Raw genomic sequence first — 16,107 nt, forward strand, 5'->3', positions numbered from 1 at the left:
GGTGCATACCTTATGAATCGGTGGTGTCAGCGTATGCTTTGGACAACAGTATGCACACTGCCTCTTTTTGGCAGCTGGATGTTCAATGCATGGATTAGAAAGCTGGAGTCATAAACTAATTTCATTTCCTGAAGTAAGTCTGACTTGTGACGAAAATCTCAAAATATCTAGTGTTTTCTGTAAACAAGTTGTGCATAATAACTCTTACACTTCACTTACTCATTAAAAATGATGTTTAAATGGGGAGTATGAGTTACTATCAATTTGTATTTTATTTGAACTTATATAGCACTTTACGCCAAAGCGATTAACACATTAAAATGGTACATCAAGTCTCAAATAGGATGCAAGTCACAATGTACAACTGAAGGAAGATAGAAGATGGTGCTTGAGTGGAGCACGAAAAAGAGAACAGGGGGAAAGCGAGTGAAGAGCCAATGGGAGTGCGTTCCAGTGTAGCAGGCTTTGGAGAACAGAGGAGTGAAGTAGGACTGAGCGTAGGGGGAGCGAGGAACTGTAAGCAGGAGCTGTGACTGTGAACGGAGAGAAGGAATGGAAGAGTAGAAAGGCTGCCATAAGCACGGAAACTGCTCTCCTGAACATTGTGAAGACCTGCTCTCCAACCTTGACTCCAACACCCCCTCTGTCCTCATCTTGCTTGATCTCTCTTCTGCCTTTGACACTGTCAACCATGCCATCCTGCTCAACCGTCTCTGTGATAACCTAGGTATCACTGGTCAGGCTCTGGCATGGCTGACTTCTTTCCTCTCCGACCGACCCTCTCAGGTTCAACTTGGGTCCTTCCTCTCTGCTATCTTTTTCTCTACTTGTGGTGTCCCCCAGGGGTCTAACCTCTCTCCCTGGCTTTTCAACCAATACCTGGCACTCTTGGCCCACTGCATAGCTGCTCTCTGCCCCAACTTTCAGTGCTACGCGGATGAGACTCAGTTCATCTTCAGGCTACCCTCGGCCTCCTCCTCTACTTCACTCATCTCCGACTGTCTGTCTGCTATCCAGGAGTGGTGCGCCGCCAATCACCTTTGCCTTAATGCCAGTAGGACTGAGAGTCTCCTCGTCGGCACACCCACTCCCTCCTTTCCTGCATCTCTCTGGCCGGCCTCTCTTGGCCCCCTTCCTGCTCCCACCTGCAAGGCTAAAAATCTCGGGGTCGTCTTCGACGCTACACTCTCCTTCTCTCCTCACATCTCTGACGTCTCTAAGAAGTCACACTACAAGCTACACCTCCTCCGAGGTATTCTTCCTTTCCTCTCATTCCCCCAGAAGCTCACTGTCTCCAGAGCTCTGGTTCTCTCCATGCTGGATTGTTGTAACAGCCTCTTTCTGAATCTACCTGCTTCTACTCTCTGCCCATTGCAACTTATCCAGAACAGAACTGCGAGACTTGTCCTTGGCCTCAAGCCCAGGGATCGTATCTCTCCAGGACTGAAATCTCTGCACTGGCTCCCAGTGCCAGCGAGGATTAAGTTCAGAACCCTCTGCATCGTCCATAAGGCCTTCTGGGGCATGGGGCCTCAATACCTTCAACTCTCTTCCTAAATACCTTCCTTCTCGAGCTCTTCGCTCATCTGCCTCCAATTCCCTCAGGGTCAGTCGCTTCTCCAAGCAACAAGCTGGTGGTAGATCTCTCGCTTCGGCTGGGGCCTCACTCTGGAACAGCCTCCCTGCCTCCCTGAAACTTGAGGAGAATCATCTTCGGTTCCGTAAGCACCTCAAAACGTTTCTTTTCTCGTCCACTTTTTCTCCTCTTTTCCCTTGCTGATTCCTGGCTGACACGGAAACTGCACTGGTTACCTGGCCACCCTCCGATCTCGGGCCCAGATCCACTAACCCCGCCAGTCGGGTCCTGACAACCCCTGCACTTGGTGACTGTTTTCTGTATCCCTACGGTCCCACTTCCTGCACTTGGCACCGGACGTCTGCACTTACCCTTTCACTTGCCACCTGCTGGCTGCACTTTTTTTATTGTGTATATATTGTTTATTTATTGCACTTTCCTCTTCCACTTCCCCCCCGCACTTCTCCTCCTTCCCCTCTCTTGCACTTGCGCGATCTGAATTTCACCTGGCCTAGTAGGATTGTTGTCTGTCTTCCCCTGTTTCCCCCTCCCTTGCCTCGTCACGCCTTGAAACACTTGTGTATAGGCGCGTTATAAATGCCATATCATATCATATCATATCACAAGAGAAGATATTAAGGGGGAAAGATTATGAACAGACTTGAAGACTAAGCATAGAAAGTTAAACTTAAGGTGAGAGTGAAATGGAAGCCACTGTGTTGAAGAAAGAGCAGGAGAGGGATTCTTGAGAGGACAGAGAAAGTAAGAGACGAATCGAGGAGTTGTAGAAAGATCTTCGGATACGTAGGCAAGAGACAGGGAAACCAAAATAAGACGACAGCAGCAGAAAAGACCGGAACAGATTTGAGAAGAAATGAAGAGCTTTGGCTTTTAAATCGGTATACAGGTTTTTAGGCATTTTGCGGCTCATTTCGAGTTCAGCAGAGCAGTAAAAAAGTGGTGGTAACGGAATTGCTGCCACTTTTACTGCTCCGCCAAATCCAGAATTTGGCTAAATCCTCCACTTTACCATTGAAAGATCAGCAAAATCTGCAGAATTACTGCTAGTGGTTATATCGCCAAAATCCCCACAAGAGTCCATGAAAATGGGGATTCACATGGGCTGCTGCCACTTGTAAGCCCATGGTAGACAAACGGGACCAAGTGGCGGTAATGGAAATTCCGTTTGGCATTAGTTCAGCTATAATTGCACGGAAGTACCGCCAAACTAGGAATGGGCCCCTATTTGAGTAAAATGTGGAGTGTTGCAAAAATCTGTATTTTTTTTGCTTGTGACTCAAGCAAGCGGCTAACCGGGTTTAGTTGATATTTTCCTTCGCACATGATTCCGTCATTTGCAGGCCAGGGTGGGGAATTGACTGTAAAAATCAAATGGCCCATCCCACTCATACTGCACAGACATTAGCAGGTTTAGTGAATAATTATAACTTTTCAAACAACCTCACAGCACCCATCCACATGCCAGCTCGACATGGGTAGCTAGCTGGTACTTGTCAAGCAGTACCTACCTTTGCATTGGCTAAATGCACACACCCGTTCTAAACTGCTCTGACGAAGCTCCCATACCTTGCACTTCGGTCCCCCCGAGGGCGTTCACCTACAGCGCTTTGAGGCCATACCAATGGGAAAAGGCGCTATGCAAATCACAAATGACATTACTTTGCAAGGGTCACTGGAAATCAGCCTGCCCTCGTGGTCTAATTTCCAATGAATTGCTATCTGCTGGGCAGCCCCTGACTGCCAGGAAGGTGTACATGACATAAGACAGGATGGAAAGGTAACCGAGAGAGCAGCCGGAAGCTTTGATGCAGAGCCCCAATCATGACCTCTCTGGACCCGGTGGCCCACCTGCATACCCAGCTGCACCCTCTGTAGCTGCTCACAAGGTAGTGAAGTGAGTCCAGTGAGATGGATGCAGGTTCATCTCGGGTGCACAGTTTCATGCCACAAGTCCCTGCATAGCCTCAGCGTTACCCCTGCCTTCACGTGTGTCCAGGGGTGTGAGAGCCTCAAGCAGCAGCTGCAAAGCAAATGAAGGATGTTCAGCCGTGTTCCCTTGCTTCCTGCTAGGTGTGCGCTTTATAAATCCCACACACATACATACACATCACCGGAAATAATCTCAGCAGCATATCATTGACTCCTCCCCGACATCACTGCCATGAGCTATGAGCATCCCTGTGTAATAGAATACCGGAAGTGCTCCACGGCCATCCAACCACTGCAATGTAATCTCCTGCCGCCATTGCACAGCGAGTAGAGCGCAGAGCGCTCGCTGGTCTGCAGTCGCAGGTTCGAATCCCGGGAAGGGCCAAACTCAGCCTTTCATTCTTCCAAGGTCGATAAATGAGCACTGCACACCGTGGGTAATGTTAAGTAGCATACTTGCCAACCCTACAGATTTAGGCAGTAGGGTCAGGGACGTAATGTCACCGAAATGCCAGGGGTAGCGGAAGTGACATCACACAACCCTTGACCCCCTGATGACATCACAGGAAGTGATGTATTTTGACCCCAACCCGAAGTGATATCGTGAGAAGCGATGGAACACGACCTTTCACCCGTTGACAAAACAGGAAGTGGCATCACATAGCATTGTACACTACGAAAAATATGGTTACGATATCACTGATGTGATGTACATGTCATACCTGAATGGATCGCCATATGTATAGTTAAGATCAGTGTGTATAGGCCCATATTACCAAATTACTGTGATTGCAAGCAGACGTCCATGACCAAATGATAATGATGTGTTATTATATAGCACTTACGCTTAAGCGCTTTACATAGAAGAACTTTACACCCAATATCACCCAACCTGTGTTGGTATTCATTTATCGACTTCAGAAGAATAAAAGCTGAGTTGAGGCGTTTGAGAACAGACTAAATCAGTGACTCATCCCCTGAAGTGTGCCTGAAATAAACCTTTCATGAGTCTAGCTTTTATTGTATAGAATTCCAGAAAGACACATTATTTGGTATTCCTATTCTTTCTTATTTAGGTTAGGGTCAGTGCTGTAAGTGTTAGACTTGTGGCCCTCATGTTCTTATTTTTCTTCTTTTTTTAAGGGGCCAGAACAAGAAAGCCAGCCACTCCTGAATTAAAGAACCACAGGGGGCAGGCCACAGCCCAGGAGCTTGTATTCCAAAAAAAAAAAACATATATATTTTTTTTTTTAGAGGCCGCAAGGGAGTACTCAGAGGTCGCACTTGCGACCTCTGGCGACCCCCAAATGACGTCCCTGAGTAGGGTACTGTTTTTTAAGCAGTCCTACGGCCTACAGATTTTTTTACAGATTAGATCCTACTGCTTTTTACAGTGGCAGGTAATGTATGTGACTCTAAAGCAGCCTGCAGGAGAAAGCATGCGACACATTAATTAATCTGTCTGTGAAGTGGGCGGTAATGATACATTTGAGTGATTGGCTCGGATCAATCCCCTAACCTGACAGCTACATGACCCTGCACTATTGCCAGGACAGACATTAGGTGAACCACCAGTGAAGGCAAGTGGCAGTGCGTACCACATCACACAGCATCTGCCTATCAGACTGCACTGCAGGAATACAAATGTACTGCCCGGGCTGCTGCTACAGAACAGTGGCAACCGTTGCCTACCAGTTCTATATGATTACCTTCTGTGAAGTTAGGTAATTGAATTTGGTGTTCACTTACTATTCAGAATTATACATTTTTAACATTTGAACATCTTTCCATGTGCTGTCTGGTGGGTTGTGTATTTTAGAATGCTTCAATGGTGCCAACAATGTATGTTTTGTATTTTGCTGTGATGTAATTGTTATGTGAATTATTATTTATGAAATTTGAAAAATCCTATATCTTTTTGGCCACAGAATGGTGGCATGTATGAGGTAGCGCTATATAAATGCAAATTATTATTATTATTATTATTACTGACCCAGGCTGCGGCGGTGCTGGACACCCGAAGGAGGAAGGTCCCCCCGCTTCACTGTCCAACCTTTCAGCCCTACCCTGGTGTTCAAAGTCGCTCTGTTTTCAGTAAACTTTATAAAGTCTAGGAACGTCTAGTTTGGAAGAAAGACGGCGTTTGCACTGTGTCTGGCATGGTTCCTTAATTCACCTTTCTCAAACATGTTTTCCCGCGCAGGTGTTCAGTGGTAAGCGTCCCGAGGGCGAGTTTCCGCCTCCGCCGCAGCCCACCTTCCGCAAAGGATCCCCACCTCCGCCATCAGAAGGCCAGCAAGCTCTGACGTGCCTGATCAGCGAAAAGGATCTCGCCCTTTTTGAGAAGCTTGGGGACGGCTCGTTTGGGGTTGTCCGACGCGGGGAGTGGGGTACCCCGAATGGTAAGGTGGTAAGTATTGTTGAGCGCCAACTGGTCTGAACCATCTGTTATAGGGCGAAATTTGGGGTACCGCCTGGCTGGTTCTGGGTCACCTCCTACCCCCTTTTCCCTGACCTAGTTTTGCACCCCCTTCTTCTTGCCTTGTTTGCATTCCCCGCTTAAGCCCTCTTCCGTGGGTTGGTTCTGGGTTCCATGTGCTTGGCGGGTTCTGGGCCCCTACTAATCCTCCCCTCCTTGACTAGTTTTGCACCCCACCTCACTGTGTCGCCCCACCCCTTCTTTTATGTACTGTTTTAATTGATCATTGACACCGCAGCCAGGGTTTCTGCTGTTTTCTAATTTCAAACTGTCTTCAAATGGTATCACACCCACACATTGGAATGCTGCCATAATTCTTTTCCCAATGCAAAATGTTTTGGTTCACATGTATTTTTTAATACCTCCAATCAAATACAAATGTATACTGTGATGCCATCCCATGGGGTCAGTCGCCCTCTCTCCATTGGGTTTAACCTCCTGAGAGTCAGCCTTGATTTCTCAAACACTGCTACCAATAGGTGAGCCGAGGGGAATCCTCTGCACCCTGCCTATGTGAGTAGGTTGGTGGTGCGATCACCCCAAGACAGGCATTGAGTAACATATCACCACAGTCAGTGGTAACTGATGAACATGTTAAAGGATGCATCACATGTTCAGAATATCGGGTAAAACATATAGAAAAGACAGATCTAGAGTCAGAAAATAGTTTTAATGTGGTGCAATTATCGATCTTTAGAAAATTAGAATATGCACATTAATTTTCATACTGTTTGTAATTTTGTGTGTGTGCGTGGATATAGGTACATGCATGAACCCGTTCTACATTTTCCATTTGAGATTTTGAATGTTTGTTTTTATTTCACCATCATAGTTCGTTCTTGGGTTGCGTTACCATTACTGATAATGACTGGCCGCCACTGGAAGCTGTGGCCCCCTCTGCAGGATGGGAGTCACGGAGTATTGAAAACCTTGCCTGGGGCTGGGGCTAGTCCTAGTGCTGTTCACTGTTTTACTGTGTGCGGGTACACCCATGCATGCAAACTTGTTGATGCTTTCACAACTTGAAGGAAAGAGGTATGTGCTCTGCACGAGTACAAGGATGAGTAGTGGCTGAATCGCCTGCTCAGCCCCCACACTTCTACAAACCAATAGTCGCCCCAATCCTGAAGCCAAGCCGCTACACAAAAGCAGAATTCCTTTGCGTCTTTTGGTAATATGGGCCGCGGGTAGGCTATACTCTTGGAAGGGGATTTGAGCTGGTAACACTAGCCACCCAAACAGCATTAGTGCAATTAATCTAAAATGAAAGAGTACCCAATCTAAATTCTGTAAAAATAGGACATTTAATTAAACTAAAAATGCACACACTAACACTCGAACCCTGTTGGAGATAACACAGAGAATGTAGACCTTTGTAGCGCATTGGCAGTGTAGGCCGTAAAGACTAGCAATCTGCTCACTAGCAGTGGCTTCTGAAAAAGGTAGAGAGTAGGGTTTCAAAAGTCACTACGGCCCACAAAGGCAGGCCTCAGATCACTGTAAATGGCTTTTGGTGTCTTTCTTTTAGCTCGACAGTGTACAGCCAGACTTCAGGGTGCTTTCTAAGGCACTGCTTTGGCATTGGATTGGTGAGCTGGACTACAGGATCCAGCACACAGTGTGGTTCACATGGAGCAAAGGCATCTGGAAAGATGCAACCTGGGACAGGCAGGCAGTGTCTGGATCAGTGTAGCTCACAAGTGGTTCGATTCGGAAATCATGGTAGTCCTTGCTCTCTGCATTTCCACACCAGGCAGGCTACCAGAGAGCACCCATGTCCAGGCAGCGCATTGGTCCACACATCAGTTTCCCCCCAAATATGTCCCTGAGATGGGCAAGGACAAGTGTTTGCCTCTTGCATGGAACGTCTCTGGCATTCATCTCTCTGGCGGAAGACCTTGGAGATGGCTGTCTCCCGGCCAGGTTTCATGAATCATTCTTCTTCTGTAGCCTAACATCGAATCATCTAAGGGGAGGGTCCAATAGACAAAATGCCACAGCTGATTGGTTCCCTTCTAGCTTTCTGTGAGGGCTTCAATCAGGGCTGCTGTAACACGTGTCCTTTGCCTACTGATTTCACAGCCAGTGCTTTGTCTGCAGGAAGTGGGGCAGGGGCAGGCATGTGTGAAGTCCTAGCGAAATCCAATATGGTGGAACCCCTCTGTGGACTGTCCTCTGTCTTTGGGCTACTGTACCTCCACCCCTTCCTCTGTCTGACCGACTTGGAGGAGTCTCTGGTAATCAGCAGCCTGGTGTGCAATACCTATTGTACCCAGGCAGACATGCCTTTGAAAAGCAGGTTCCCAGCCAACATCCCATGGAGATTTCCTGTACTGGGGTGGGGGTGGCGCTCATGCACAGGAGCATCAAACAGGAAGCTTGGACTGGCCCAAAGGGTTCTTGTGCGTTCCTGCCATTGATGTCCCTGGTCATTTGGTTGAATTTATAATACAGCAAATTGCTTTATGGCTGTATAATTGTGTGGTCTCAAAAGCCACCTTACCCTTAAGACACATGGTCATCTTTTTAGGAAAGGGGTCCCTTTGACTTTAAAAGTAATCGCCCCCGGCTGCCTGAATCTTTGGGCTCTAGCAGGCTGTACTTAGAAATGCTTGTGTGACCTCTGAACCTGCTCTGCAGCCTTTGTAAAGCAGGTACAGGGGCAGTCTGGAGACCGTCTCACCAAAGTCCTATGGTGGCGCTATGCTTTTACTTCCATAGAACATTAAGGAGCAGCAAGGGTGAGGTCTGATTAGCAGGCCTTACCGTCACAGGGTTTGACCTTGGGGGGAGCTGGGAGCTATTTAGCTCCTGCTTGTAGCCTAGGAGAGCAAGGTTAGCTTGACGCAACGGCTACCAGGAGCTACTTGAGGCTCTCTGGCAAACTGATTCTGAACAAACACACCTATGTGAATTTAACTCTGTGCTTTGGGACGATGTATAAATAAATATTAGGTCACATCTATAGGACATTTAAAGCCTAAGTAACGGACAAAAGGATATGCTTGCATTTTATGGGGAAGTTACACATGTGGAACGCTATTTACTAGCTCCTCATTCCCTAGCGATGGCTCCTGGTCACTGGTTAATTCTGGATACCCGGGAGCTGCTCTTAGCTCCTATGTATCCATTCTTAATTTCGAACCCTGCCTTCACAAACGGGACAGCATCATTTTATGTATCTACAAATAAAACAATCTCTGGCTTTCCCTCCCTCACAGATGGCATTCTGTTTTAGTGCGGCACCTGGATGCACACGTTGACCGGGGAGTGAGTGTCTGTGCACTGCTGGTCGATCGGCGCCTTAATCTCTGGTTGTAGGAAGAGGTTTCATGTTTTTTAGAAAACTGTTAGCTGTTTTCTTGAAGGCTGCCGATTAGTAACCTTTCTTATCGATCTTGTCATCATCTCTGTGCCCTCCACTATGCTCAGTGAACCAAGAGGTTCATTGATTATGGCTTTCTTGCCCCCGGCCGAGGGGGTGAGGGCAGGTGGTCATGGCCAGTAACGGCACACCAGCCCGAGCTCGGTGAGGGGCTCGCTGAGGGCCGTTACCGGTCCAGTCGGCCCCTCTGCCGGGGCGTGAAAGGCATTCACACCCTAAGGTTTATCCAGGGTGCGAATGGTTTCTTTTTCCCCTAGAGAGATTTGTGCTGCTTGTGTAAGCCAATCTCCTGCAGGGCAGAGGGGGATGAAAAAAAGATAGCCGCCCCCATAGGAAAAAGGGACCAAGTCCCTCAAAGCTCCGGTCTTGCAGGTAAATCGGGAGGGGCTAAGGGGTGAGGAAGGTGGGATTGCCTCCCCCACATAAAATATTTTTTTTAAATGGCACCACCCAGTGAAGGGCCTTGTTTGGCTGGAACAACGGCCGGAGAACGTATATTCTCGCCCGCTGTTGCAGCCACCTGATTGTCTAATGGCTCTTACCCGGGTGCGAATAAACTTTCTTTTGTTGACAGATGGTGAAGCACTTTAGGGGCAGGGTATTGCTAGTTCGGGGGTCTTACCTTTCTGGAGTTACGCTCCATTAGATTATCCTTGTTCATTGGTCCCTTATTTTGAGCTTTGACTTTTGCAGTTGAAATATTTGTCTATGATTTTTCATTCAACTGCTTTAAAATCCGTGTGTCCCGGTAGCCTTCTGTCCTGAGCATCGTTGTCTTCTGATGTGTTTGTCTTTGGCACTGCCACGCCAGGCAGGACGAGAGTATCTGGAGGTCGCCTCTTTTCCTTCAGACATCACGAAGGTTATTCTGGTCCACTGGCAGGCAGCAAGGTGGGCTTTGGAGCCCGGACATAGAATCATGGACCTTGTGTCCTCGCTTGCCCACGTTATGCGAGTCTGGGAAATCACACACTGTCCAGGCACCTCAGTTTAAGAAACTGTTTACATGTTGGTATTGAGAGCTATAGAACACATTGCACATTTCATTGTAAATATGACTGGAGATCCGCCTACCGCACAGGACATGATCCGCAATGGTTTAATGCTGAAGCCAGGATTTTAATTTTCTATGTGATACACATTTTAGTAATTTGGTGCAATTCCTTTTCACAGCAGCTACTGAAACCCTAGCCTTTTTGGTGGAACTTTTAAGTCCTCGGTATGGAACACTTCAAGTGTATAAGCACTGCTCACTGTTCCAGCAGGGAGCGTGAAGTAGTGCGCATGACTGTATGTGTGTTATTCGTACAGGGTGCACATTCACCAGAGGCCTCTAAGCGCTAGAAAGGAAATATGATCGAGAAGTGAACTGGTTCTGAAAAGCAGCCATAATCTCATTGTGACTCCCAGCATGCAAGTCTGTGCCCTCATGGTCTGCATTTTAATGGTTTCGGATGAAATGTCCGAATAAAAATGACCGACCCCACCAAAAGATCTAAAACAGACACCACAAAAGTTCTAACTACCAAAAGTTCAAACTTTTCGTGGTATGTGTTTAGGTGTTTCAGTGGGGTCGGTATGGGGCAGGGGGGTTGTCCCCTGCAACAACCTGCTCATTACATTGAGCGGGGGTTACGGGCAAAACGCCCACAGCCCGTGCCAGCAAAATAAAAAAAAGCCAGGGGCTGCGGGGGTGTCCCCCCGCAACACCCTGCTCACTATACTATACAGTATACTATACAGTATAGTGAGCGAGGGTTGTGGGGGACACCCGTGCAGCTGTCCAAAAAAAAAGAAAAGGACCCTGCAACGCCGGTTGCCGATCACAGAAGTGAAAGGGAACTGGCGCTGCAGGGACACAGTGCAAAGGAAGGAAAGGTAATTAGGGTGGTGGGGGTATGTTCGGGGTGTGGGTGGGGGTGTGTTGTGGGTGTATGTATGGTTCTCTATTGGATGTTCTCATGGGAAATGTACGAACATTTGTAGTGCGTACATTTACCATGCAAACATTTCCGTCGCAGATTTTTCCACGACGGAAATATCACGCAGCTCCGTCGGAGAAGACCACAAGAACAAATGAAAGTCCATATGTCTCCCATCAAATGTGCACTTAGCCATGAGAGGTTGTTTTGGCACAGTCTGATACCGCTGTCCCCCTCTTCTCTTCTCTTTAGGTCGACGTAGCTGTGAAGTGTTTGAAGACGGACGTGCTGACCCAGCCCGACGCTCTGGATGACTTCATCTGCGAGGTGAATGCCATGCACTCCCTGGACCACCTGAACCTCATCCGACTCTACGGGGTTGTCCTCACGCACCCCATGAAGATGGTGAGTCAGAGGGTGGGAGGCAAGATGACTGAAGCCTGGCGACCATTAGCAACCGCTGGACCTGGCCTTGCGAGAGTCCCATCAGGAGGACGCGCTGGAGCAGCTCATGGCAACTTATGTAGCACCGGGCGCGTGACTTTGCATAAGTTCTGGGGCCCCTGATAATTGGAATAAGTGATACTGAAGATGTTATTAAATGTATGTATTTATAAAGACAAAGCCGTCACTGTATTATTTAATGTCGTCTTTATTGCTGGATGTAATGCAGATTCAGTAGATGTACCGGGAGCTGCATGAAGGATCGCTAGAAGAATGCATGTATCATTGCGCGTAGGGCTGCCCTGCACAGCTCCTCGAGAGACCCATGTCTCTGGAAAGATCATAGATGCAGCCTTAGGGGGAATAGGGCAGGTTGAGCAGATTATGCCTGTCTAGGACCAGATTATCTCATTGTCAGAAGTAGCCGAATTATGGAAGTCCTCAAAATCAGGAGGACAGTCTTTGCTCGGATTGACCTTCGATTTCACTTTGTGGGTGAATGTTGGAGGAGGAAAAGTCAGAAGGACTTTCCAGACCGTAAGAGAAAACCTCACCTGTACATCCATCTCTTAGTTGTGTTTGTGGAAGGTATGGTTGACTTTCCGATCTAGGTTTCTTCTAAACCTCTGTTGCCCAATCCAAACTGGTACCCTCTGTGGCATGAGTAGGGTTAGCTGGGGATATCTCAGTCAACAAAGGCTACTGGATGCTTTCCGGTAGAAGGTACCTCTGCACTATTTAATCTATTGTGGAGCGAGACCGTTGCCGATGTGCGAAAAAGAATCATTTCTATTTTTCTGGGTTCCAGACGATTGTCAGTGGCAGGAAGCCATTGGTGGAGCGACTGCCAGCGATTTAGCGTTTTCTCTTTTTTTTTTAAGTGGGTGTATTCCCCCTTTGCGCTCCTCATTCTTCCATCGCCCACCATATAAAACCATGCCCCTAAGCGTCCACGATGTGGGAGGTGGGGGTTAAACAGGAATGCAGCATTCAGCCATAGTCATAGCAACCTAATGTATGTATTCCTGGCTTATCAAAAGGCACCGGTCCATGGCAGGACACTCACGTTATTTTATTGACTTTTTGGTTGGAGGCAGAATTTGAACGAATACAGTCTTAGTAGCTTTTTTTTTTTGTCTTTAAAAGTAAGATCTAAAGCTCGTCCAGTGCATATGTGAGAGGAATACTATACAAGCTGGGCCTTGTTAGCTAGATGTGGAATCCAGGTCCTGGGAAGTTGACGCCCCAATTAACATCCGCAGCCACCCTCTTTCTTCCGATACTATCCCAGATTATTCTAACTAAGCGAGACCAGAGCAGCTTCCGCCTTCCTTGTGACTCTGAAACCACAGCGGTGCCTGACAACACTGAGGGATGACAGTCCGTGCAGTGTTTGGGATCCGTTTTCAGTAGGGTACATGCTCTTTTTGATATGCCTCAATATTATAAGTTGTGCTACAGGCTGCCCGACGGATGGTCCAGTTGGTGGTGGTGGTAGCATTCAGATGGGTCGGTTCAGATGATCCAAATTGCTCCCTCTGCATTAGTGATGCATTGGGGGTGCATTAGCTGTGAAAGTGACCCTAATGGGCCACATGCATGCCTAGCAGTGATTGGCCAGCCTTGAAGCAGAAGTCCCCCTCTAGAGGAATAGTTCCTTCCTCCCTGCTGGTCTCCTTAAGAGCACTGGTGCAAGGCTACCATAAAGGCGATCTGCCAGTAGCTCGCATGAATAACTTGGCCCATCGGACCTCAGCCGGTGATTGGGGGTCAGCAGTCTTGGGGGTTGCATCGTTTGTCCAGTGAGGTATACCAGTGGTTAATAGGCACGCACAGCACTTGCGGTTCGTTTCAGTGGTCATCTTCCATCGCTTACCTTAGACTAGCAATGACTTCGGACACGTCTTGTGGTGGCGCCTTCGCCATTCTCCAAGTCCTCCCCGTTTGGGTGGGGGTAGAGACTGGTGACTTCCTCACACCATTGATCATTCCTTCACCCTGATGTGTGTGTCAGAAGGAAGAACCTTAGAAAGTGGGACTGGAGCAGCACTTTGACGGTCCGCAACACCACTGGGCGTGGATGATTTAGACACAGATGCTCCGGGAGCTGTAATAGGGACACTTACACTGGTTCACATCTTGCTAAACGACTGGCAAATGGAGCTCTGGGTGTGACACAGAGGGGGCAAGTGTACATGTATGTGCTTCTGCATGCACCTGGCTTTTCAAATGTTTTAAAACACATATCGCTTCTTTGGTAGTTCTACTCAAGTTTCCTAATACTTAGGAATGTTAAATACTCGGATGGCACTTTAGCAAGTTTTCCTATAGAAGGGAAGCGGGCAACTGTGGCAACCTTTGCTTAATGTTGACTCGACTGTGCATCCAGCCCCGCTGTTGGGTACTTAATATCAACATACTAACACCCCAATAGTGGTAATTGGTGCCAGGAAATAAATCTTAACATAGCTCTTCTTTCCCTGCAGGTGACCGAGCTTGCTCCACTTGGATCCCTCCTAGACCGGCTGAGGAAGAACCAGAACTACTTTCTCATCTCTACTCTCTGCCACTACTCGATCCAAATCGCTAACGGGATGGCCTACCTGGAGTCCAAGAGGTTCATCCACCGTGACCTGGCTGCCCGGAACATTCTGCTGGCTTCCAATGACCTGGTGAAGATTGGAGACTTCGGCTTGATGAGGGCCCTTCCCAAGAACGACGACCACTACGTCATGCAGGAGCATCGCAAAGTCCCCTTTGCATGGTGAGCGCCTCGTTCTTCCTCTATCTAACAAGGGCGAGGACCTTTCTAGCCTGGCATTTTCCCATTCAAAAGGTGTTCCCTAGCTTGTCATTCGAGTTACACTGTATCCATCAGACGGTGAACACTGTGTTCTTTCTAAAGTTCAGATATCTTGATTGCATGAGGAGACCCTTCTTTATCCCATATATCCACAGCAGCCTGCTCTTCCCATGGTGAGCTCAGAGTTACTCCTAGAACTGACCTGTCCGCTTACATTGGTTATCGTTCTTTCTTGAGTGGTTACAGTGCCAGGACAGGGATTTTAAAACATAAAAAACTCTAGCAACAGGGGGACAGAGGTCCCAATCCCGGGACAGTCCCAGCAAAACCGGGGCGTCTGGTCATCGTAGTTGCTGCTTAACTTTTGTCGGCTCGTGAGTGGAGGCCTGCTGGAAGTATGTGGGTCCTCAAGTTGGTAGGGTGAACGTAAATGTGGTTTCAAATCCCTAGTGATGTTTATTGAGCTGGAGCGCGTTGGACTAGAGATGCACCCACCGTGGGAGCTTTGCCTAAAAAAAAACCTGCAATGGTTTCTGTTTGTCTCCCCTGCCACAGGTGTGCCCCCGAAAGCCTGAAGACCCGCACCTTCTCGCACGCCAGCGACACCTGGATGTTTGGAGTGACGCTTTGGGAGATGTGCACCTACGGGCAGGAGCCTTGGGTCGGTCTGAATGGCAGCCAGGTATGCAGTGCTGGAAATGGCAATGTTTCACTGTGGGAATCCACCAGCGACTGGGGTTGTGGTAACGCGTGAGGAAGAGGGGGCCGGCGCAAGGGCACTCGGGCGGAGGGGTGGGGCGGTTACTCAGGAGATTTTTCTTAGCCCCTCATAAATAAACATTCATGAGATGAATTAACACCTTCAAAATAATCCAGGAGAGGCAGAGCTTTAAGTAGAAAAGGTGCAAAAAGCTGTACTCAAATATTTTCCAGAGTGTCCTACCAGGCATATTCCCAGACATTCTGACCAGATTTTCATGTGGTTTCGTGGGTAAGTCTCACAGACTTGGTCTCGACGACCTGAGTTCAAATCCCGTTCCTGCAACAGAAGCAGATAAAAAATACCTTGATGGATGTAAATGGCTCTCCCAGATCCAGGAAAATCCGGCACAGTGACCAGCGCTGCAGGTATGTGAGGGCACTGGGTTGATTACAGAGTGGGGCAAAGGATGTATGGTAATGCAGAAACCCCTTCAACTGCATTACCTAAACATTGTAATCCGCAGTCGCAGTAGGGTTAAGGCCAGTGTTGGGTCTTCGCTCTATAGCTCTGGTTTTACAATTCCATGAGTGAGTTCGTTTGTTGCCTTTATGTTCAACTTGTATTTTACTGTGAAGCAGGTGTCCTTTAAAAACCTGTAAATAGGAACACATTATGAGCAGAAGTAAGAAAAAAATTAAATGGGAGCATATTGATAGAAACTGCTCCGCATGCTTGATCTATCCAGTCCTGATCTTCTTAGAACTGTCCATGCCCAAGGAAGGTGGCACGTATTGAGCTCCTCAAAAGCATCTTGCCAGTGAGGCCTCATCTCCCAGTGCCTCTGA

At 47.9% G+C, this 16,107-nt stretch overlaps 1 protein-coding gene across 7 annotated transcripts in view; it reads left to right on the forward strand.

Moving 5' to 3' along the window:
- Positions 1–16,107, forward strand: part of TNK2 (tyrosine kinase non receptor 2) — a 503,525-nt gene that overhangs the window by 260,257 nt on the left and 227,161 nt on the right. For all 7 annotated transcript variants that reach the window (XM_069617503.1, XM_069617505.1, XM_069617507.1 and 4 more), the window contains exons 4-7: positions 5,730–5,936; positions 11,565–11,717; positions 14,243–14,520; positions 15,115–15,241. In XM_069617503.1, coding sequence (XP_069473604.1) covers positions 5,730–5,936; positions 11,565–11,717; positions 14,243–14,520; positions 15,115–15,241 — 765 coding nt within the window. The remainder of the gene's footprint in view (positions 1–5,729; positions 5,937–11,564; positions 11,718–14,242; positions 14,521–15,114; positions 15,242–16,107) is intronic.

This window comes from Ambystoma mexicanum, chromosome 10 (assembly GCF_040938575.1).
Source record: "Ambystoma mexicanum isolate Mex_15411 chromosome 10, UKY_AmexF1_1, whole genome shotgun sequence".
NCBI lineage: Eukaryota > Metazoa > Chordata > Amphibia > Caudata > Ambystomatidae > Ambystoma > Ambystoma mexicanum.